General features: G+C 49.6%; 1 protein-coding gene across 17 annotated transcripts in view; it reads left to right on the top strand.

The window, feature by feature from the left end:
• The window catches only part of BCAS3 (BCAS3 microtubule associated cell migration factor), a 611,473-nt gene that overhangs the window by 575,238 nt on the left and 10,988 nt on the right, over positions 1-25,247 (top strand). For 11 of the 17 annotated variants that reach the window (XM_081584991.1, XM_081584990.1, XM_081585003.1 and 8 more), the window contains one exon: positions 13,063-13,230. In XM_081584991.1, coding sequence (XP_081441117.1) covers positions 13,063-13,230 — 168 coding nt within the window. Of the gene's footprint in view, positions 1-13,062; positions 13,231-23,725; positions 23,792-24,474; positions 24,883-25,247 lie in introns of those variants that run through there. The other 6 variants (XM_081584989.1, XM_081584992.1, XM_081584994.1 and 3 more) reach the window with 2 other exon arrangements.

Below are 25,247 nucleotides of genomic sequence, written 5' to 3' on the forward strand. Positions count from 1 at the left end.
CTGCCCGACTTCTCCCTCCGTCCTCCTTGGTCTCCATGCCTGAGCTGCTAGTCGTGGTCACCAGCCAGGGCAGAACAAATCCTCGGACATGTCAAGACAGGAAATGACAGTTCCCTGGCACCCCACTGATTCAGATGCAGAACAAGCCCCGAACACACCCTTCTGTGATAAATTCCAGCGATACCAGGCAGAGTTCCACCTCCTCCCCCATGGGCCGCCAGGCCAGGAAATGAGGCCAGAAGTCAAGAACAGGGGACCCCAGCAAAGCCTGAGCCAAGCTTCCGGCAAGGTGGCTCACCAGTCCCCACTTTGATCCCACTTCGGTGCCCGGCACAGGCAGCCACAGTGATATTTCTGACGTGTCCGGATCTGTTCACGGAGGACCTGAACAGATGGCTCCATAGCCACTCTGTGAGCAAGAGACCAAGGTGACCGAGGCAAGTCCTCAAGCCACCCTGACCCACAGTATCCTCCTCTGTAAAATGGAGGCAACAGTGTCTGTCCTGGCTATGGTACACACTATAGAATGATCTCAGAATCAAAGTGACATAATTGTGTGAAAATATGCAATGATTCTGTGTAATTACATGAGGTTTCATTCTTCATGGGAAACTTCCTACTCCCGTGGAGTTGACTCATGGCCCCCACTTGAGAAACATACCTGCTCTCGTTTCTCTGCTCAGACACCCCCGCCCAAACCCCTTCCGCACTGTGGGTTGTCCACCACCCATCTCCACCTTGGATGGAAGGTGTCCCCAGCCACCCCAGCTCCGGTGGGTGTCCCGTCTTGTCCAAACAGTGGTTTTCTCATCTTGCTCCTCTAAGGCCCTGAGGCCAAGTCTTTGCTGAACAGCTTCATTGCAAGGGCCTGGCAAGTAGAGATCCTGTCATGCAATATAACCGAGCCCAGGTCAGAATGGCAGACCAGGCCCAGAGCTTCATCCCAAGATGCCTGCGGCAGAAAATCTGGTTCAGGTTTACCCCATGGAGTGAGGGCTGAAGAGTCTTGGTGGCAGAGATTGGTAGAAGCTGACCACATATTACTAATGGAAATGCCTTTTACCCGAGCTGGGGATACCATTTTCAAGGCTGCAGAGTTCGGTGACTACCAGAATAACAAAACAAAAAAATGGCCAGGATGTTGAACCAGTCAGCTCCGGGACCCACAGGCGCATTCAGGAGCCTCCTGCAGCGCAGGGTTGGGGTGGGCGGTTCCCGTCCTCTCCCCTCAGCCCTGCCCCCGGGATGTGCATATGTGCTAAGTCAGTTCTGTCGTGTCCCACTCTTTGTGACCCCATGGACTGTAGCCCACCAGGCTCCTCTGTCCATGGGATTCTCCAGGCAAGAATACTGGAGTGGGTTGCCATGCCCTCCTCTAGGGGATCTTCCTGACCAAGGGATCGAACCCGTCTCTTATGCCTCCTGCATTGTCAAGCGAGTTCTTTACCACTGCTTCCAGGAGCAAACAGCAGTAGGACCTACTGTGGACACCCATCCTTCTCTGGCCTTTGAAAAGCCCTGAGGTTAGCGGGACCCAGGCCTGCAAAGCTGGGCCTCCATTCACCTCAAGCCAGCCCAGGACATAGAGAAGTCTCATGTGAGGAAATACAGATCTTCAGGGAGGAGCAAAAATAACCCAGAGGACAAGCCTTGCTTGCCTGTGCATATATCTGAAATCCAGTCATGATAAATCTGATGGTTTTGAAACATCATCTTTAATTAATAAAAACAGAGGACGTCTTAGCCCCAGGTTCTGACTTCAAAGTTCTTCTCAGTTGAGAGCCTCAAATTCGGCTTCTTTGTGGAGCACTGTAATCTCTTTTAAGACAAACACAGGATTTTAGTGGGGTTGTTGCCCCCACCCCCACTACAGCTCAATGACAAGAACCACTTTAAAATTCTGGAATAGGAAGACAGACTCCACTGAAAATACCCTTCTTGTCCCTGTAGCCACATTTTCAAAATCAAAATTCAGCCTGGACTTTCATGAGGAAAGGACAGACATTGGAGGAAGAATCAGAATCCTGACTACACCTTTGATATTGTCACTTTGGGCAAAAAATTACTTCCCTTTGCCTCAGTTTCTTGATCTGTAAAATGGGAATATTAGCACTAACCTCAGACTTGTTGGAATGATGTCTTATCCACGTGAAGTGGCTGATCTCAGCACATAATAGACAGTCAACAAATATTTATTCTCTTCCCTTTCCTGATATCTGATCACCAAACTAATTAGATAGAGTCAGGACTGTCCTAGAAAACCTAGTTTGTGTGCTTACTTGTCTTGAGAGATACAGTGATGTGAAGTTTTTCCATTCAAGGAGTTGTTAGGTTTCCCAGGATACCGTTGGCCCTGCAGTGTATTCTGAGCCTTGCCATAGGAGTCTGATGACACTAGGCTATGTTTGAGCTTTCTCTCCACCCTCAGAAGCGACCCAAGCATCCCAAGGGAATATTTTCATTGCTCTTGAGCTGCAAAATGATTCTTCTCTTCCCACCTGGAAGGGGACGAATTTTGACTGTGCCTCATTTAAAGCAGAGGAGGAGAGGGTCTCTGAGATTCTGTCTGGGAAATGCCAGTGTCAGCCTGACTTGGAAAGCTCTCCTATTGGAGGCACCCCCGGTTCTGGTCCGAGTGTGAAGTCAGTGGAAATTCTCCTTCCTGAGATGACTGAACCCTTCTCCCAGACAGAAGGCAGGGACCTGCTCGGTGACCTTTTGATGATGTGTGGGGCTCGAACCTTCCTTGGCAGACGTGAAAGGGTGTCTCCTTGGAAGCTGCGTCCTGTTTATCCAAAGGATAGTGGGAGTTTTGGGGGACAGAACAGGGTGGGAACGAAAGTGACAGGTAAAGGAACTTGATGTAAAAACCGACTCCTTCCAGGGTGCTCCACTGGCCCTCTCTGGTCATCAGAAATCTGTATGAAATCTGTACAGAGGTGGAGTTGTTTGTCATTTGTCACACGCAGGTTGGTGCACATTCCTAATACAAGTTAATAAGAAACATGCCGGAGGTACACAAGGATGGGTCAACATCGCGTGCAGCCAACCAGGCCACTGGGAGAGAAGTCGCATGTGGGCGGCGCGGCCACAGGCTCAGTTGCCCCGCGGAGTCAAGCACAGGGCTCAGGAGCCAGCCCAGTGGGCTTCCCATGCAGTGCATTTCACAGGCTCCCCATCCAGGTCCCAGCAGGAGTGCTCTTGCCACAGGCATTTTTTTCTCAGTTTTTTCCTAGCATTTGTGGGCTTATTTTATGCTGATTATGGCAGTTATAAGAAGCATATAGAAAAGGCGTAAAGTAAAAGAGTCCCATAGAACCCACCTGCCCAGAGGCAACCACGGTTAATAACATCTTGTCATGAATCATGTCAAGTGTTTTTTTTTAATGGTTTCTTTACATTGTTTGGTAGTACTTATTATACGGTTTTGTTTTACTTTTTTAAATATATTGTTTGTTTTTAGGCTGCGCTGGGTGTTTGTTGCAGCATGTGGGCTTCCTCTCATCGCAACTCCAGGGCATCTCTTCTTGTGGAGTTCAGACTCTAGAGCGTGCAGGCTTCAGTAGTTGTGGCACTCGGGCTTAGTTGCCCCGTGGGATGTGAGGTCTTAATTTCCTGACCAGGGATCGAACCCATGTCCCCTCCATTGCTAGGTGGATTCTTAACCACTGGACTGCCAGAGAAGTCCCCGTGTTACGTTTGTAAGAACAATGAATTAAAGTTGATTTACAGTGTTTCAGGTGGGCGGCAAGGTGATTCAGATATGTGTGTTGCATACTCTTTTTCAGGTTCTTTTCCAGTGTAGGTTTTTATAAGATATTGAATAGAGTTCCCTATGCTATACTGTAGGTGTTGTTGTTTATCTGTTTTATATCTAGTAGTGTGTATCTTTTGATCTCAAATCATTTAACATCATCTCTTACAGAATTTCTACTATTATAAACATCATTTTTCAAGACTACCTAGTATTCTTCTGCCACAGTGAAGCATATTTACCAACAAATACCCTGTTTTTAAAGTGGCAGTGAGCATCTGTATACCTGAAGGTTGTTGGCGTCTCATTTACTTGGGTTAGGTCTCTGGAAGTGGCATCCCCAGGTCAGTAGTTGGGCATGTTTTTAAAAAGCTCTTTATACATATTGCCACATTGCCCTTTAGATGGTTTATATCTATAATATTCCCATTTTGTTGTTGTTGTTTATTCAGTAAGTCATATCTGACTCTTCGCGACCCTATGGGCTGTAGCCCGCCAGGGTCCTTGGCCTGTGAGCTTTCCCAGGCAAGAATACTGGAGCGGGTTGCCATTTCCTTCTCCACGTGATTGTCCCGACCCAGGGATCAAACTGTGTCTCCTGCATTGGCAGGCAGATTCTTTACCACTGAACCTCCAGGGAAGCCCAGTATTCCCACTAGCAACAGTCTATCTCATTTCATCCTTACCCATGTTGACTACAATCCTGTTTATTCATTAAAGAATTTAGGGTGACAAAGCATCCTATCCCCACCCCCAGATGAGGAGATTAGAGGATGTGAAGGACCTGACCTCGAAGCTAAGAGGCCACCTGTCCTGCTCTCCTGTGCCCCCTGCAGGCATCCTCAGAGAAGCGGGGAAACACACCCGTGTAGATGCTGTGACTCCTCGTCAAAGGCTCTGGCTACGTAATGACACAGATGCACTTAGGTTTCACGATGGAGTTGACCAGACTAGGAGCTGATATGACTGTTTTCCCCTCCCTGCCCGGTATCTTCCTCAAGGTGCTTGTCTTCTGGCCTATAAGGGCCCCCACTCACTTTCTAAGCCTATCACAGATCCCACTGTCCTTAGAAGAGCTGCTCGCACAGCCCCAGGGTCATCCCCTATGTTGGAGTGGCCCTGTGGCCCTGGGCAGTTACCCAAAGCACTCTTTCATGTACTGTCTTTATTTATTTCTGGCCGCACTGGGTCTTCGTTGCTCAGGCTTTCTCTCGTTGCGGTATACAGGTTTCTCATTGCAGTGGCTTCTCCTGTTGCAGTTTTCAGGCTCTAGAGCACAGGCTCAGTAGTGATGCACGGGCTTAGTTGCTTCTTGGCATGTGGGATCAACCGGGACCAAGGATCGAACCCGTGTCCCCTGCGTTAGCAGGCGTATTCTAACCTCTGGACCACCAGGGAAGGCCTTTTGTGTGCTACCTGATCAGACGCTCACAACAGCCCTGGAAGGCAGATATTCATTTCCCTGTGTTTATAGGTGTATTATTCGCCTAAGTCTGCTGTAACAAATTACTACAAATTTGGTGAGTTAAAACAAAGGAAATTTATTCTTTCATATTTCTGGGGCCAGAAGTTCAAAATCAAGGTGTTGGCAGCATTGCGCTCTTACCAAAGTTTCCTTGGGAGAATCCTTCCTTGCTTCTTCCAGGCAAGACTTCTTTACAGGGGTGGTTGTTTGATTAATGGAACTGGTTCACAGAAAATGAGGGCTTCCTTGGTAGCTGAGCTGGTAAAGAATCCACCTGCAGTTCAGGAGACCCCAGTTCGATTCCTGGGTGGGGAAGATCCCCTGGAGAAGGGATAGGCTACCCACTCAGTATTCTTGGGCTTACCTTGTGGCTCAGCTTGTAAAGAATCCACCTGCAATGTGGGAGACCTGGGTTCGATCCCTGGGTTGGGAAGATCCCCTGGAGAAGGGAAAGGCTACCCACTCCAGTATTCTGGCCTGGAGAATTCCGTGGACTGAGTCGGACACGACTGAGCGACTTTCAGTTTCACTTTTTCACAGAAAATGAAATTTGGTGCCCTTGGATACCCTAGGAACCTCAAACATCATTTCACCATTACTCTGTTAGTGCATTACTTTGAATTACATTGAAAATATTAGCAGACCCCTTAAATGAGAGTCACTCATTTATTCTCCATGGGGTAAGTGGGGAAACTAAGGCTTAGAGTAAGCAGAAAAGCTAATGGGAGAATTCTAGTTACAGCCTGGATGTCTGGATTTGTCATCTATATTATAAGCTTTTAAAGTATGAGTTGTGATCAAACACTGCAGTTGTGCAAGTAGTTGTCAAAGTGACTGTTTTTTTTTTTGCTATTCACTAATTTGTGTATCTGTTTATTTTAAAACTTTTAATTTTATATTGGAGTATAGCAGGTTAACAATGTTGTGATAGTTTCAGATGGACGGCAAAGGGACTCAGCCATGCATATACATGTGTCCATTCTCCCCCAAACTCCCCTCCCATCCAGACCGCCACATAGCATTGAGCAGAGTTCCCTGTGCTTTATAGTAGGACCTCGTTGGCTATCTGTTTCAAATATAGCATTGTGTACATGTCCATCCCAAGCTTCCTAATTATCCCTTCCCACCATCCTTACCCCTGGCAACCATAAGTTCCTCTTCTAGGTCTGTGTGTCTGTTTCTGTTTTGTAAATAAGTTCATTTGTATTGTTGCTTTTAACTCCTCTATTTTACATTACAAAGAAATTCTTGGTGTCTCGGTTACTGTTGAACTCCTCTTCCCTGGCTCAGGTGCCTTTGACATGTTGGCCCCTCACAGCCATCTGTTCACGGACCTCTGATGAACAGTGAAGAGTCCCTTCCTGCTCGTGGCCCTGAGGGCCCGTGAGGACAGGCGTGCCATCAGCACATCTGCACGCATCCCCTGACTTGCCAGCGTCAGCTTCGTTGTTTCTGTGCTTTGTTGGTACCTTTCGCTTCTCTTCCTAAGTTCACTTCTGAACTGGAGAAGTAGAGCCTTTAAAAATGACTTAACTCCCAAATCTGAACCTCACAGCCAAATGGATGACTATGGAGCAAACGTGGTACCCGGCCACAAGTTTGGTGAACATTCGATAATCTGAGTCCTATGAGATTGCTCTGTACTCCGTCAGTGGATGTGGGTTACAGCTATCTTGGGAAGTGACCTGAAGGATTGAGAGGGACAGGTGGGGTCCTCCTCTGCCCTCAGTCTCCCTTCCCCATGTCTGTTAGCCATGGCATAGTGCATGCTAACATAGTGAAACATGCCCACGGCCACAGCTAATAACCAAGAAGCTAATATCCACACCCCATGCTTGTGTGAAACAACCTGTTGCGTAGAGAAAGCACCATCTGGAGCTCAGTTTGGTGAGCTAGTTTGGAGAGCAGGTGGGGAGACTCTCCAGTGGCTGGTCTCATCATGCCTGGGATCATCTCTGAGTTATCATGGATGTCATGATCATCACGCGCTCTCATCCTGAGGGCTTGTGCCTTGAAGAGCATTGTTTAATGACAAGTTTTACTCTTGGTACCAGGCCTCCCCGGTGGCTGGAAATCTGATCAACAGGCTCTCATGAAAGTCCAAAGCAGAGGCTGAGCCACGGTCTCCTAAATAGTGAGGGTGTGATTAGACACTATCAGCTCGGAGGATCATCCCAGCTCCCCCGTGCTGCCTCCCCCACTGGTCTTCCCTGCCCCCTGATGGTGGTGCACAAAAGACAGAGCACGTGTGCCCCCAGCCTCCCCAGGACCTTGCTGGCTCACCAGCTGTCAGTGGCAGGCCTTTAATGGGCTTGTGAAACCCAAGAACCTGACCTGTTTCTCCTCTGGGGAGACAGTATAACACAGGATGCCCAGTTGGGATGAAGGATGAAAGAAGCTCACCTGTACGAGCCCGACTCTCTGTTAGCTTCCAAGGCAGATTGTTTTGGTTCTTCCAGTTCCCAGAATCTCGGCTCTAAAATAAGTGCACAGAAGGCAGTAGGAATTAATACTGCAGCATTTTCTGCTCACTTACTTAGCTTTTTCCTTCCCCTAATTTTAGCTTCTTTTTCTGCCCACCTCCATCTCTTGCCCTCCCCATGCTGACCCTAGAGGTATAATCTCTGGGACAATACACCCAAAGGGTATATTGACTCCAGAGCGACTGTCAAATTTCTCAATTGGTTGTAATCAGTCAATAAACATGTTCTGAGCAAGCGCAATACACAAAGTCCAGTGCTTATTACAGACTTGTGGCTTCTGGAGGAATCCATGCCCTCAAGCAGCTTCTAAACTAGGTTGAAGAGCAGATCGTGTGAATCATGTCAGGCAGTGTGGGAAGGATGCCATGAAACCGATCTCATTAACCTGGGAATCTGAGGACGGGCTTCAGAGGCATCCATCAGTACCCTAAAATGGCCTGTATCATTTCATGTTTGCCAACACACACATTTGGAGGGTGGTAAGCTTATTGCTTTCACCAGCTTCACCCCAACAGGTAAAGTACTTTGTAGACAATCAAACTTCATGGAAGAGCGCTCCTGATAACTTCGATTATTATTATAACAAGATTTCATTGCACCAATGGGACTTAAACTGAATCTTAGAAGTCCTATTCCAGGAAGAGTAGGGTGGGAGGTGGGCATGAAGGAAGGAGCTCCCAGGAAGTATCAGGGAAGACTGTCACACTCAGGACCAGTGACCCTCAGCTGTCCCACTGCTCTCAGTCTCAGTAAAATGAAGATCTATGAAACGGTGATCACGGCTGCTTCCCCGAGCTTTGTGGGCCTTTTTTTTTTTTGGCTCACTTTGTATCCCCACCCCTCAGCACGGTGCTTGATTCATATCACAGTGGACACTAATCCATATTTGATGAATGTGTGAGTTCACCAAAATAATCTACATGAGAGGGCTTGGTAAACAGCAGAGGGTTGCTTCAGCTAAAGATCTGGGTTGCTAAGTACATGTATTTTGTGCTTTGCAAGCAGCCTGCACTAAGTGTCTTCTCCCCCTTGAAACTGACCCTTCCCCCCCATAATGGGGCTCCAAGGGCCAGCTCATCTGATGGAGTGTCTGTGGGCTGGCCAGATGAGTGATGGCAGCGTCGACCACGCTGACAAGATACGCAGTTGCCTAAGAGCCCAGAGGTGACCTCACTCTCCCAAGGGCTGGCCTCTCACCCCAGCCCCGCTGATGCACGCACACACCTGCAGCCCTTGTCTCCCTCCAGGATGAGGAGACCCCGTGAGCTCCTTTGCTGCTCTCATCTGCACTGGAGGGGTGGAAGGATGGGCAGGAGGGGCATTGCTGAGCCTCTGCTGGGACTCCTCCTCACCGTCTAAGCAGGACCACTGAGTACATTGCTTCTGTGGCCTCTCAGGACAGTAGAAATGATCGGGTGCTCCTTTGCTGAACACTTGCTTGGGAAGGGGCTTCGCTGGTGGCTCAGCTGGTAAAGAATCTGCCTGCAATGTGGGAGACCTGGGTTGGGAAGATCCTCTGGAGAAGGAAATGGCTACCCACTCCAGTATTCTTGCCTGAAAATTTTGATGGGCAGAGAAGCCTGGCGGGCTACAGTCCATGAGGTCGCAAAGAGTCAGACATGACTGAGTGACTAATACTTCACTTTTGTATCCCCAGCCTCCTACCCCCTGCTTCCTCACAGCACCCCTGCTAAGAGAGAGCAGATTGGATCTCCTATCAATTTTTCTTTTCTCCTGTGTGCCATCCAACAGACAGAATGGCTCCTCAGCATAATTATGATTTGTTTGTTGTTCAGTCCCTCAGTCATGTCTGATTCTTTGTGACCCCATGGACTGCAGCATGTCAGGCCTCCCTGACCTTCATCGTCTCCTGGCGTTTGCTCAAACTCATGTCCACTGAGTCAGTGATGCCATCCAACTATCTCATCCTCTGTTGTCCCCTTCTCCTCCTGCCTTCAATCTTTCCCAGCAACAGGGTCTTTTCCAGTGAGTCGGCTCTTCTCATTAGGTGGCCAAAGTATTGGAGCTTCAGCTTCAACATCAGTCCTTCCAATGAATATTCAGGGTCGATTTCCTTTAGGATTAACTGGTTTGATCTCCTTGCTGTCCAAGGGACTCTCAACAGTCTTCACACCACAGTTTGAAGGCATCAGTTGTTTGGTGCTCAGCTTTCTTTATGGTCCAACTCTCACATCTGTACATGACTACTGGGAAACCATAGCTTTGACTAGATGGACCTTTGTCAGCAGAGTGATGTCTCTGCTTTTTAATACACTGTCTAGGTTTGTTATAGCTTTAATCATGATACTCCAAGAAACTTGGGCAGGTTGGGAATGGGAAGCATGTTTAAAAGGCCATGGTTGAAGGTGACAGGAGTTCCCAGAACAAGTTAAGAAAGACAGGGGTGATTTCTCCCTAGAATAGTTCTCCAGTGCAGATGCAGCTAATCAAATGAGGTCCCAGCTAAGGACTAGCAGCCTGTGTTCCAGATCTGTCACTCAGAGACCCTGAGCCTACCCCTGAATCTCTCTGCACTTTCAGCTCCTCTTCCATATGCTGGAGTGGTACCCATCCTGCCTCTCAGGATTGTTGTGATAGTCAACATCTATGACGATGCTTCACATGGTGTAAACTTGTTATTATTAACATATACACGAGCCACACCCCTTATGTGCAGAGAACTCACCATATGCCATTTATCTAACACATATCCTGCAACACCCCTATGAGATTGTATTGTTTTTCCATTTTTATGGATGAGGAGTCAGAGGCCCAGAAAGATAATCAGCTTGCCCAGAACCAGTACACATACAGCTCATCTGTGTTGGAGCCTGTATTTCTGCTTCCATTCTCCACTATAACACTAACTCTGGATCTTTCTCTCCTGTATCCTGTTCACTTTGTCCCTTAAAATACTACAGACTCCTCTGGCCTCTGCCCTCTGTCATGGCCTCTGTTGTGCACACTTTTTGCCATAACATCTTGCTGCATTGTTTTGTTGTCTTCTTGGTTTGGCTTCTGATATTCCTCCTGGTCCTGGTCTCAGCTTACCTGCCCTGACCTCTAAACATAGTCCGTACAAACCTTAACTGAGCACCTTTCTCAAGGCAGGCACCCCGCTCTTGCAAAGTGAGAAAAGGAGCAATGATTCTCTTTCCTTCCCCAGGCTCTGGGACATCTCCGTCCATTAGAAAAAAGAAGAAGAAGCTGCCACCTCAGCCCTGAGCGCACAGGGAAGAGGAGTGTGCCCTTGTATTATTGTTAATCTCCTCTTCTGTAAATTACTAGGCATAGATGTCCCAGGCAGACCCTTCAGAGAAACACTGGTGCTGTAGCTCTTGATCTTGTCAACTAAGAGTGGGGCAGTGCTGGAGGAGAGCTGGCAGGAACCTCACTTAATCTCTCCCCTCCTTTGACAGAGGGCAAAGTGTTATTAGCTCCACTTCAGAAATGGAAAAGGGACCTGCCTCTCCCCACTTAGTGGACAGTGGAATCACCAGTCCGCTGGGTGTCATCAGTCCTTGTGTGTCCTTGGGGACTGGGCACCTTTGAGTCGTGGTTGATGCTGATACTGAATGTGGGCTCCAGGACAAGACTAGCACAGCCCAGGCCTTTGGAGGGCTGACACTCAGGGCACTCCAGCCCCACTTCCTAGCGCCTGGCTCCCCAGGCCCATCACCTGACCCTGCCCGATGGGGAGAGGACGTGGTACGGGGCAGGTCGCCGTTCCCGGGTCCTTCCTAGCAAGCTGATCCCCAGCAACCCCCGCTCAAGGTGGGCCTTTTCCTGGAAAGATGCATTTATAGACGCTGCCCATTCCTCCGGCACCAGGAATCCACCCTCCAATTAGGCAAGAGATAAATCAAAGCCAAACTTGGCTGATGACATTCAGGAGCCAGGAGTGACCCCAGCCACACATAGAAATCCCAGCGGACTGGCCAAGGGCCTTTGTCTGGTCAGGAGAGCCTAGGATTATCTGGCCCTCTTTGCTGATGTATGGAGTCACCGGCTGTCGGAGTGTTTACGAATGGTTATCACCTCGATGCTTGGGCCGTTATCAGAGGCAGGGCCGCCTGCCGGGGCTGGGGCTCGCACCCTCTCTATTACCACCTGTCATTGGCAGAGAGTGTGTGCTGACGCTGCCCAGTCCAGACTGCCGAGGGAAGATAGTTTCTGACGGCTGATCAAAGAGGAGAAGCAAGGCCCGATAAAAAGAGTGTGTGTTGGTGTACTTTTAACTTTGGGAAACATTGGCATTTGCATTTTTTCCCCATCTTCCTGGTGCTGGCAGGAACCAAGCCCAATAAATGTGGTGGATTCAGTTACCTAATCACTGGGGAAAGGATATGTGCTTAAAGTAACAGAGCATGACTATAATCTCCTTCCAAGAGAGAGTGGCTGAAATAAGCTTTCACAGAAGACTTGCTGTATAATAAAGTCGAATCATTTAAAGGTAGCCTTTGAAGTGATCTTGCGCGTAAAGTCTAAGCTTGGCGTTTAGCAGAGCACCGTGTACTCTTTGGAGCTGGGGTGCAGCTTCCAATGGAGGAAAGATCTTTTTAGAAGATGCTGTCACCCAGCCCTCCTGCTGCTGTCACCCCACATGTTGCCCCAGTGATGCGCATGTCCTGGGGAACTCTGTGCAGTGGAGGAGAATGAGGTGTAGACTGAGCTGTCAGGCTCTCCAAGTCCTTGAACCAAACTGGCCCACAAACCTGCTGTTGGATCTTGGGACATAACTTTTCTGAGCTTCAGATGTAAAGCGAGGATGTTTGGTATAGGTTAGAGGCTATAGTGGCTTTGAAAGCATTTTTTTATTTTAATGTGAACTAGGTAAGCCCTTTTAAAAATGAAGCTTTAGGGGAAGCCCTGTTGCATTAACAGAGTCAAGTAAGGGAGTTTTGCTTGAACCTGGGCAAGGAGTTCGCTGCCCTTGACCTCCAGCCTGAAGTAGTCCCTGAAGACTTCAGAGGAACCCTGTAGGTCCTCAGAAAACAGTTCAGGGAATTCCCTGGCACTTCAGTGGTTAGGACTCTTTTACGTTTTCACTGCTGAGGGCCCAGGTTTGATCCCTGATCAGGGAATAAAGATCTTACAAGCCACTCAATAGAAAAAAGAAAAAGAAAACAGTTCAAGAACTGCTAGCCCCACACCGTGGAGGTCTCCACGCCCTGAGCTGGTGGCATGAGCTGTCTCGTTCTGCCCCGCGCATCCGTGTTTCATGGTGTTCCTCCCTTCCTTCATCCACGGGAAAGGCTAAAACAGGCCCCGGGCGGGGCCGGGGAGGTGGCGGTGGGCCGACGCAGAGAGCAGCCTGCCTCTGCAAGGTGACTCAGGCTGGATGTCCCCGTTTGCTGCAGGTACCTTCGACCGGAGCGTGACCCTGCTGGAGGTGTGCGGGAGCTGGCCAGAGGGCTTCGGGCTGCGGCACATGGCCTCCGTGGAGCACAGCGAGGAGGGCCTGCGGGAGCGGCTGGCCGACGCCATGGCTGAGTCCCCGAGCCGGGACGTGGTGGGACCCGGAACAGGTAAAGGTGGCCTCGCACTCCTAGCCTGACTCGTGAGTGGCGCCTGTGGGTGTAGAGCTTCTCTGCTGGGAGAGGGTGCGTGTATTTGGCTTAACCCCGTGTTTCTCTAGTTAACACTCTGGTTGCCATCCATTGGGAAACCCGGTACAGAGGGGGGTTCCCATGGAACCAACCCCTCCTCCATGGACTGATGCCTACAGACTTGCTGTGGTTCCACCACTGTGTTGTACAGGCGGTGCCCTGAAGGACAACCTTCTCCAGCGGAAGAGACAGCCTTGGCACCCCTAAGGTTTCAGCAGCCCTTCGGCGACAAATGCTAAGCAGCGCACCTTCCTCTGTCCTGCTGCAGGCGTTATAGATTGGCGAGTGTCAGTGGGCCCTGCGAGCCCCGGGGCGGGGGAGCGCAAGGATGAAGCAGGCAGGGTTGGTGTGACCACCGCCCCCCACCCCCACCAGACAGCTTTTTCTTATGCTGCCTTTGGCCTTTGTACTGTTGTCTGCCACTGAGTCCAGCAGTTGGGGGCTATGGCAGTTCCTTGCATCCTTAGATGATTGGGTGAGCCCTGCCCCAGGCAAGCAGCTATAAGCACACACGCACGCGCGCACACACACACACACACACACACACGCACACACTTAGGAAAGGCCATAACCCTTCCACCTCTACAGAATTACAATACAGCCTGCCTCTCCTTTTTTCTAAAGCTCCTCCTAGACATCTGTGTTGTTAGTGATGGCTCTAGCTCAGCGTTGATGTCTGAGGAGGACCACCCGACAGGCATCTTCTCGGTGTTCTGAGGTCAACGGGGGATGGAGCAGAGATCCTCAGATCCTGGCTGCAGGTCTTCCCGCTCTTGCCTGCCTGAGTCCTCTCAAGCCTCTTATTCTTTACCGTGAACCTCTCATCCCTGCTCCACACGCCTCCTTGGAGAGAGGATCCCAGGGAGGAGAAACGGACAAGCCTGGGGCAGGAAGCAGGATCAGCAAGACTGAGAGTCAAAGTGTTTTTGGCAGAACTTAGGGTGCCTGACATTATCACGCAGTCCCAATTCCCTGGGGAACCTCTAGGTTTTTAGATCTTTGGGTTTAGCAGTTAAGTTTTCCCTCTCTTCTTTCCCATCCTATTCAGTTCCTCTGTTTCTGTCCTAAGAGGATAGAAACATATTGTTCTCAACTCTATCTCCACAGCACTAGCTTCATGCCTACCCATAGTGCTCGTGTGATAATTGGCAAACGAACAGAATAGATGCAAGAGAGGGAGTTGGCTAGAGATGGAGAGGTGCCTTATCCAGCCACAGGAGACCACCTTCTCTGAGGACCAACCCCCTCCTCCTCCTGCTCCGTGCTTCCTTCTTCCCTGGAAAGGAAGATGCAGGCCTTGGAAGCTGCAACCAACCATGTTCTACCCCCTTGACTCCCCCACACACAGGCACACCACCTCTCAGCCCTCCTTGTAAAACCCTCCGACCCTCCGACTTGTGAATGGCAGGTCATCACACCATTGTTCTCCCACCTGGACCCGGAGATGAGGAGCAGAGCCATGCAGGGGACTTGAACCCCATTTGGCTCCTCTGGTGGCTCAGATGGTAAAGTATCTGCCTGCAATGCAGGAGACCCGGATTTGATCCCTGGGTCAGAAAGATCCCCTGGAAGAGGGAATTGCTACCCACTCCAGTATTCTTGCCTGGAGAATCCCACGGACAGAGGAGCCTGGCGGGCTACCATCCATGGAATCGCAGAATCGGACATGACTGAGGGACTAACACTTACTAACCCCATTTTGCTCAGAAGCTGGCCAACAGGAAGGAAAGCTTTTCCCTTCATGAGCCTCGCTCACAGTGTAGCTTTCTCCTGCATCCTTGGGGCCCCGTCCAGCCCCGCTCACACCAGCAGGGCCAGTGGCAGCAGACACACCCCCAGGAGCCACTCTTCCAGGGCCAGAGCGGCTCAGGGTTGGCCCCCTTCCTGGGCGCCTTCCTCAGAAGCCCCTGAGAGCCCGGCCGTATCATCCAGCAGTCCGATGGGAAGGGCGCTCAGGCCGGGCTGGGGAGCTTCCTCCTGGCACAGACCATTAGTAACCTGAGAGAAGCTGGCAGCGGTTCATCTGCCGGACAGCTGAGGGATTCAGGAGTCTTTGTGGCCTTAAGCGGGTTCATGAAATTAAAAAAAGAGAGAGAGGGAGAGAGGAAATTAAAACTGCCTGACCGACAGGTCAGAAAATAGGAGACGCCCTTTGAGAGCTGAGGGATTTCATTTTTCTCCCCAAACTGTCACCAAATGGGATTCATTTGGTTTACTCTGACGTGTGTGTGTGTGTGTGTATACATGTGTGTGTGTGTATATATATATATACACACACATATATATAAAACTCTGCCTTGGCTTTTTATTTTTTCAGTTTTTTTATTTTTGACGTGGACCATTTTTTAAGTCCTTACTGAATTTATTATAACGCTACTTCTCTTCTGTGTTTTGGTATTTTGGCCTTGAGATATGTGGGATCCCAGCTCCCTGACCAGGGATCAAACCCCTTAGCCCCTGCATTAGAAGGCAAGGTCTTAACCACTGGACCGCCCAGGGAAGTCCCATCTCTGCCTTGATTTTAAAGGTCACTAAGTAAAGCAGATACCCTGGAAGGTTAACCTGTTCCCCTCTGCCTTTGTTGAGATTCAGTCTTCACATTTCGCAACTCCAGATAAAGTATCAGCCTAGCGGTGCAGCCGTGGGTCCTAGAAAGGGCAGGCTGACACACCCACAGCAGAGTCAGCCTGCTGCCCAGGGATAGCTAGGGAAGTACAGTGTGATGTGGTTGAGAATTTCCTACAAGTCACCCTTTGCTCAAAGGAGCTTCCTGGTCCCTGTTTCTTTCCACAACCTGTTTCTCTAGGTGGAGGATAGGGTGACCCAGGTGTATACCTCTGTTGGTTACTCTGAGGCGGCAGAGACTATCAGCTCCTATAATGCCTCCAGCGTGTTCTTTGTTTAGTGTACATCCAGGACAGGTGGCCTCTTTATCAAGGTGTGAATGGTACATGCTTTCATGACCCTTGACGCTGAAGCCCACTGTATCCATGTTTCACTGTTACACAGATTTAGCCAGTGATGTGCTGGTGAGTGTGTAACAGCCAGCTCTGCAAAGGGAAGCAGGAAAGTCCTGATTTATAGCATTTGGGCATTTCCATAGCACAGAAGCTCCAATTACAGCGTTTCAGGCTGTCAACATGATGTCAGTCACCTAGCAGAATTCCTGAAAGTGTAACAGTCAGCCAGCTCCAGCATTCCACTGGTAAGCTGCACCATAGTGCAGAACAGCTCTCCCCCAAAGTAAAGCAAAACCTTTCAAAACCTTACAATTCCAAGAGTGGTATGTGAACCATCAGCAACATCTCTATCTGAAAGCTGATTAGAAATACAGAATCTCAGGCCCCACCAAACCCTGCTGAATCAGCACCTGCAGTTGGACAAGATCTCTGTGCATGGGGCTTCCCTGGTGGCTCAGACGGTAAAGTCTGCCTGGAATGCCAGAGACCCGGGTTTGTTCCCTGGTTGGGAAGATCCCCTGGAGAAGGAAATGGCAACCCACTCCAGTATTCTTGCCTGGAGAATTTCATGGACAGAGGAGCTTGGCGGGCTACAGTCCGTGAAGTCATAAGGAGTCAGACATGACTGAGCGACTAACACTTTCACTTTCACCATGCATATAAAAGTCGGAGAAGATCGGTTTTAAAACATGGTTAACTATGAGGCAGGTGTTGGCGCTGTCCTCCAGGATGGCTGCTGACCAAGTAGTCTATGAATAATTAGATCACATGTGGGATTTGCAAGTCCAGCTCGAAAATAACTGACTGAATTGCTTTCTCTCTAACATCATCACATCTCTCACACCTGTTATCTTTCCATTGTCCCCATTCAGCAAAGCAAAATTTAGGTCAAGCCAACTCTGCTTGTACCCTTAGGTGGCTGAAGAAAAGTCATGAACTGTTCAGATGGGTTGGTGCCCCTCTGCCAGTGTACTGTCTGTACTCCCCAGTGAGCCCAGGCAGTCTTTCTGCAATTTTTTCCGATTCTCAGTTTGCAGTCATCTTTTGTAGGAGACACCAGTGCCTAGAACAGTGTCTGGCACATGGCGGGTATGCAGTAACTGCTGGGTGAATGGGATCCTGCATTTAACCTTGATGTTAGCAGTTTTGCTGTAGCCCCTGCTTGAGTGCCGTGGCTTCCAGCCTGTTTTCATTCCCTTAGAGATTCTCCACATCTCTGGTCCTCTGAGAGTTTGTATTTTATTATTTTTCCCATGTTATTGCTGTTTATTAAGTATGAATTAGTCTGCTCTTTATTCAGTATGGAAACTGTGCTCCATCTATCCACCATCTTGAAATCGGTCTCTTTCCTTCTTCATGGACACTATTTCAGATTTCCTATTCCCCTCAAATCCCTTACCCCACCAGCTTGTCTCTTCCCCCTCAGAAGAAAGTGGTCAGCATTTGAGAAATCCCTTGGCCTCCTGCACCTAGACCCTAAAAACCTTCCCCTTTCTTCCTCTCCAGAGGAGGAGCAGTTCCTGCCCCCAGCCTGCCCAACCACAATACCCATTCTCCCCAGAGTCACCCCTGAATATCCATGTTGCCCCAGTGTTGGCCTGGGGAGCCAGGCCCGATGATGTTGGAGTGATCTCCCTGTGGTTCCTGCTTCACTGCACGCCCCTGGTTTTCTTCTGCCTCCTGCTACTTCTCCATCCTTTCCCTGAGTTTTCTTCCTCTGTCAGCCTTAAATCCGTATCTCAAGGCCCTATCTCAGTCCTTTCTCCCCTCCCTCCATCCATCCAGGGCCATCTCCTCCGCTTCCGTGGCCTCAGTTACTATCCATAAACTGATGATTCCAAAGCATCTCCAGGTTGGCTTTCTCTCCTGATCTCCAAGCCCATCTCTCCAGTCCCCTGTCCATGTTTCCATATATCCATACACTGGACTCCTCTGCCCTCAGCTTTGTCCTCCTGGATTCACAGCCTGTCGTGCACAAAGTCCTTCATGACCAGCCACTGCCCTCTCTCCAGGCTCCTGTCCCTACTCTGGGCGAGCCCCAGCCCCGCTGAACTCCCCGGAGGGTCCCTGAGCACACGTGCTCTCTCTGCCTGCGGGGCCTCTGCACATACTTCTCCTTTGGCCTGGAATGCCATCTCCCACAGCCCCCTCCTCTCTCCATCACTCCCCCTCAAAATAACTTGACTAATTCCTGCTTAGCAGACATTCCTTTCAATATTGCCTTTTCTAGAAAAATAGGATTTTTTTTTCCATAAGCAAAACATTTACTTATTCCAGTCGTTTTGTGTCTGAGGGAAGATATAACCTGGGCTTCCCTGGTTGGCTCAGCTGTAAAGAATCCTCCTGCCAATGCAGGAGACGTAAGAGACGGGAGTTTGATCTCTGGGTCAGGAAGATTCCCCTGGAGGAGGGTATGGCAACCCACTCCAGTATTCTCACCTGGGAAATCCCATGGACAGAGAAGCCTGGCGGGCTGTCTAGTCCATGGGGTCGCAAAGAGTCAAACACAGCTTAGCGACTAAACAAAAATGGCAAAGATATAATACAAAAAAAATTTTTCTGAAACGCCTGAATACATATTAATTTCGTTTTCACTTTAGACTTTAATTCTTTCAATCACTACTTAGCTAAACCTTGTCTTTTTTTTTTTTGGCTTTCTCCCACATCCACTAGCAAAAGCCCTTAGGCCTAATTCACGGGTCCTGATCAGCTGTTTGAAGTATTCCTAACACGTGTCTGTTGCAGGCTGCCTCCCCTGGCTGCTGTTGACTCTTAGGAGCTCACTAAGGCAGCAGTCACAGTCAAGAGGGACCATCTCTTCCCCATGACTGTGGCTTCCTACAGTCCTGAGAACACTGTTTCATTCTCCTTTTTGATCACAGCACTCAGGGTAGGAAAGAGGCTGCAACTTTTTCCGTCTAGCGTCTCTTTCTTTCTTTGAAGTATTTTTTTAATTGAAATATAATTGATTACAATGTTGTTAGTTTCTGGTTATAGCAAAGTGATTCAGCTATATATACTTTTTTTTTTTCAGATTCTTTTCCCATATAGGTTTTCCCAATACAAAATACATATACACATCACTGTATATAAAATAACAGACAAGGACCTACTGTATAGCACAGGGAACTGTGTCCAGCATCTCTTTAACTGATTCTCTTCTAGTCCAGAAGCAGTTACTCTTGGGGGTCACACTAAAGGCTCAATCTTTACCTCTAACCTTCCATCAGAAATATACTTACTTCCTTACTCAAATATACTTTCTCTCAAATATTTCTTACTCGAATAAAACTTTCAGAAAACAGTAGTATAGGCAAAGCACTCTAGGATTATTTTATTTCAGTTTTTTTTAATGCAGTCTTGACCCACTAAATTGATTTTACAACACATCGATGAATTGTAATCTATTTTGGAAACCAGTGCTCTAGTTTGTTCTGCTAAATTCTCTGAGTTTTCCTGAATGTATATTAATTACTCAGCTGAAAAGGCTATGAGATTATTTTCAACTAAAGGTCTTCCAAAGATTTCTGTCAGAAATCTTTACCTTTACTCTTTGAAAAGGCTGTACCTTTTTTCCATCTTAACATGGAAAGCACATTTTGAGCAGTGTGAAGTTTTTAAATGATCACAGGAAGAGTTCAGTAAGTGAATTAATAAATATCCACTGACAACCTGTGTTTTGCAAAAGATGACTCAAAGTACTGTGTGTGTGTGTGTGTGCACGCGCGCACGTGCTAATAGCTTTCATTTCAGGACTGTAGGAATTCAGCTCTCAACCACTGTTAGTTATTGGTACTGGAGTTGACCAGCTAGGCACCCCAAAACACATAACCGAGTACACTCACCCCTCCATCCTTCCTCTAGGATTAGCTCTTCCAATGGGCCTGGAACTCCTGCCTGCCTCGCTGCTGAGGCTTGGGGACCTTTTCCTGCTGAGGCAGCAGGAGCCATAATACCCCTCCCATCTCAGGTGCCATGTGATCACGTGACTGTAATTGCAGGCACGGGGGCTGAATTAATTCTCTTAGCTTTTAAATTTTTAATTTATTTATTATTTTTGGCTGTGCTGGGTCTTCGTTGCCACACGGGCTTTCCTCTAGTTGGGGAGAGCAATGGCTACTCTCTGGTTGCAGGGCACTGGGTTCTCGTTGCAGCGGCTTCTCTTGTTGCGGAGTGCGGGCTCTAGGGTGCATGGGCTCAGTCGTGGCTCAGGGGCTCAGTGGTTCCAAGGCACGTGGGATCTTCCCGGATCAGGGATCAAACCTGTGTCTTCTGCACTGGCAGGCGGACTCTTTACCACTGAGCCACCCGCAAAGCCCTCTCTTAGCTATTAAACATCCCTACTCTCCAGCATGCGCCGTCGTCCAAGCAACTTAGCCAGTCCTGTAGGTCCTTCTCTGCTTTACCTAGTTGGGCCCTAGATTTTCCCCTCCTTCTTTGGTGTCTTTACAAATGCTTTCAGGGCCTCCTCTCCACTGCCTCCTCTGGAGACCGGTGCTGTCTCTCTGGGGCTCCCCTTGTAGGCAGGCTCTCTGAGGTGCCCCTGGGCACAGTTCCTGCCCTCAGAGAGAGAAAGCTTTCCCTCTCTCACTTTCTTCCTCTCTAAGGCCTGGGAGAGGGAAGCCACGAAGTATAGTAAACGTTGGCCTCCTGTTCCTTCACGTCCTGGCCACTGCCATTCCCTGTGCTGAGTGCTTCGGTCGCCTCATTTCCTCCTGTCTCTTGTCCTCAAGGCGCCACCTCCCAAATGGCTTCGACATCTCAGACTCCATGCCAACCGTGCAAATGTCCTGTCACACCACCACTAGGTAGATGTCCCTTATTACGACGGACAAAGTAGGAGAAAATGAAAGCTTTGATGTGAAATCATAACTCAGAGATGTGGGATTAAAAGGAGATGTCCAGGAAGAATTTCCAGTTCTTCATATCCTGTCACCTGAGTCATTCCCACCTATTACTCCCAAGAGGGGAGCCCCAGAGAAGGAAGCCACCTCACTGTCAGGGCCCGCTCTCCCTGTCAGCCCTCCTGGGCCCACAGCTGACCGCCTGGGCTCCTGCCGTCATATTTCAGAGTCTCTTTCAGGTCTCCCGCATCTTTCCAGGCTGCTCCCCCACAGCCCCTCCACAGTCACCCCCTATTCGTACTTCATGCTGACACCCTCGCCCATCATCCCCGGCATGAGCCCTGCTGACCTGTCTCTGTTCAGGGGCCTGCTGCCCTCACCCCCTACCCAGTCCCCTTTTTAGACCAGGCTCTGATCTCCCCTTTCTCTGAACTTCTGCACTGCCCGTGCACTGGACGCTTGGCCCAGGACAAGTCATGCATGTTGCCTTCAACGTTAGCGAGCAGCAGCGTATTCCCTTCTCCAACCCACTGGGGTAAGGCTCAGCTCCGGTGGTCCTTCCAGCCCCTCCCTCAGCCAGACTGCCCGTCCGGTGTGTCTTAGCCCAATTCTGGATCCTTGGACTGAATCCAGTTCATCTTTGTTACCTCTAACCAGCAGCCTTTTCCCTGCCCAGCATCCAGCACTGGGAGCAGAGCCAAGCTGAACTCCAGTTAATGTTTGCTGAATGACTGGATGGGTTTTTGTGGCTCCTGAGAGGTCATTGAAAGCCAGTCAGAGCAATGGGAAAAGGGATTGTGTTTAAAAGACACACTTGTTGGTTCCTGGCCCATTCTAGGTAGGTAGCTTCTCCTGCCCCCGCCTCCTTCCCTCTGCCCACCCCACCCCCACCCCCTACACCCCTCTCTCCTTCTCCTCTAGGCTGTTGAAAGCCCCAGGCAAAGGCAGAGCTATAATGCAGAAGTTTTGGGGTGAGAAGCATCTCTGCACATTTCTCAGTTGCCCAAAGTTGACTCTGAATTCTTTAACCAGAGCACACCGATTCCTATCTCCAAGGAGTAAGTGCCCCCGTGACCTCACTGGTGAATCTTCAGAGTCCCTTTTCCATGTGTTGCCTCAACAGGGAAGCAGGGATTCCTGTGGGAAATGGACAGGCTTGGACAAAGACTGAAGAGCCACCAGACCCCCCAGATAAGGGCCCTTCTCTGAAGACATGAACACGGGTAAATGGTTAACAAAAGGGAGGATTTCTCTCTGTTCCTCCTCCTCTGCCAGAGAATTCAACTTTAACCGTTGACCTTTCTGCAAGGTGTGAGATCTGAACAAAGTTGAACACAGTCATGGATGGTTAAATACCCATCTTTCCCTTCAGCCCCTACCTCTGCCCTTCTGCCTCAGAAGATGGTCTGAGGTGTTGGGACCACCCCCGAGGTGGGATGGCTGGAGACGGAGGAAAGACAGACACACACAGACAATGAATGTTGGAAATGGCCCTCTGACCCCTTAGGAAACCAGAGCCTGAGCTCTTAAAGCTAAAGAGAGTCCTGTACCGGGAAGGCCAAGCCATGCCCATCTGATTGGGTTTAACAGAAGGAGGCGTTCCCGAGCACCCACACCAGAGTCAGCTGTCTACCCTCTGAGATTGGGTGGTTGTTTCCTCCTCACTTCTCTCTGAACTCCACCCCTGCACCCCCCACCCAGCCCCTCGGCCAGGGACCTTCAGGCCCACTCCAGAAGGCATTCTAAGATGTGTTGGCAGAATCCCCCAGCCCCAGGCTTCCCAAACCTCCCGCAACCCCCTCACACGTGTTTTATTTAGTGTAGCCCGATAGCTTGCAATCCCACCCCTCCATGTGCTTAATTGAGTTTGCGGAGAATTGACATCCTGTTGCTTCATTTGTTCAGGATGCTTTTTTTCCATTCGGTACCTGTCCCCGCCCCGGCTGGGGGCCGGGCCTCCTTTTCCTGACCTGTTCCCTTCATCTCCAGTTGGCCAGGACCAGTGTGCACTCTCCACTTTGATGTGTGTGACTGGTGCAGGCCTTAGGGCTGGGTTAGAGGGGGAGTGAATGGGGCCAAGCCTGCCAGGGCCCCCGCCTCCATGCGGGCGTGGGCCAGGTCCTTGGACTACCGCTTGGAGGTTCTTGGGTTTCATACTTGATGCCTCCCCAAGCCACTGGGAGCTGAACGTAAGCATATGGTTCATGTGCTGGGGCACGTCAGAAGGCTTCTCTGAGCTGCCCACTCGCCCTGCCCAGCAGGTTGGAACTTCGGGCGTGGTCTCTCCATTCATAGAGCCTGAGAGAAGCCGAGGGGCTTCCCATGTGCTGGCAGGACCCCCACAGCCTTCCCTGCTTCCATCCCCAGGCAGGAACATTGGCAGGACTGGGAGGAGGAGCAGAGGGGTGAGGACAGACCAGTTTGGGCTGGTGGGAAATAGATGTGAAGCCGTGCACGCGCTGAGCCTCAGAACAGACCACAAGCATCCCGCACAGCTCCCAGTGGTCAAACCAGATTCTCATCTCTCCTTCCCTTGATCTCCGCACCGGCTGCTCCCTGCAGGGTCCGTGTCGCAATCCTCTTTAAAGAAACATTTTATTTTCGATACAGACACAGCCCTTGATGTAGCAGTAAAAACCACCACCCCTGAGAGACACATGGCTGTGAAGTGTGTGGGTATGTAACTTCCTGTCTTTGCCTACGTGCAGAGCTTCATCCCCTGGTCTTTTTTGTCCTCCCCAGAGGTCACCCCCGCCCCCCTACCCCCTGGTGCTCAGGCTTTGGGAGGCATCAGAGCGAGGGCAGGAGGTCGACTCACACGGGGGGTACCTTCTGGCCGTGGCCTGGTTTGGAGTGGGGAGTAGTCACTCTTGTTCCCCCAACAAGAGTTTCTTTGAGAACCTCACTCCCCACCCCCCACTTTTAAGATGGAAGTCAAATTTTTGGATTCTGCAGTGCAGAGCAGAGAGGTCACTAGGCTCTAATGCATTTACCATTGACTGCCCCTCTTGTAGTGCGTCTATTAGTGAGTAATTTGATTTGTACCTATTCATTTGCAGTCCCTGCAGGAGCCTGGAGCTGGCCCCTAGTATAATTGGTGCTGTCTCTATTTTTACATCATTAGATTAGCCCCGACTCCTGGCCACTTGTTGTCTGCGCTTGTCTGTCCATTTATACAACCTAATGTAACACAAAATTCATTACTGATCACATTACTTTCAACTCTGAAGCCAGCCTTGTGATAAACATTTGGTTAACCCCTTCCTGCCCACGGAGAGGGGTGGCTGACAGAACAAATGCATTTCCACTCGACAGGCAAATCAATATCTTAATACAGCAAAGTGGAATTGCATTTCTAGATTTGTTATTCCTCCTGGAGGAGCAAATGGAAAAGCTCGTCTGAGCAAGCCGAATTGAATAATGAATAGAGCCCCGGCACCAGTCTGTGGACAGAGCACAAAGGCAAACCCAGCGTCTGCCCACCTTCTCCTCTGCCGTGGGCGGCACTGCGGCGATTAATCAAGACTTGTGACTATGGGTTCAGGATCCTAGGCTGGGACCCTAACGGGGGCCACAGAGACCTTGACCCCAGCGCCAGTGTCTTGGCTAGGCTTGGCCTAAGACAACTGATCCATGAACTGGGTTTATTTCCTTAAAACCTTCACTGATATGAAGGCACCAGACACATGGCCTTGGCGGTCATGCCACCCAGAAATTAAATTAAATCCATTACTAACCGTTAACCATTTGGAATCAGATATACAAAATTCTTCCTATTTAGAGCCAGGTCAGCAATACTGGGATTGCTGTGTGTGCTGGGCCTGGCTCCAGGGTGAGCGTTCTTTGGTGTGGAAATGCCTTGTGAGCCTAAAAGTGGTCTTAGAGCTCAGATAGGGGTGTCGGTGAGCAACTTGGCCTAGAGTCATCAAGGGACCTCTCTTGAATCTGGAAGATTCTTGCTTACCCCCACCAGAATTATCCCCTCCCCAGCCCCCGTTTGTCTCTGGGGAGCATCCACACCCTCTTGAAGTCATTAACTCGCAGGACAGATTGTTTCAAAAAGAATAATACCCCGATTTATTTTATAAAAAAAAACAAAGAGTCTCGTAAAGCCTATACCACAATGATTATA

This window comes from Giraffa tippelskirchi, chromosome 3 (genome assembly GCF_054371585.1).
Source record: "Giraffa tippelskirchi isolate mGirTip1 chromosome 3, T2T-mGirTip1v1.2.pri, whole genome shotgun sequence".
Taxonomy (NCBI): Eukaryota; Metazoa; Chordata; class Mammalia; order Artiodactyla; family Giraffidae; genus Giraffa; species Giraffa tippelskirchi.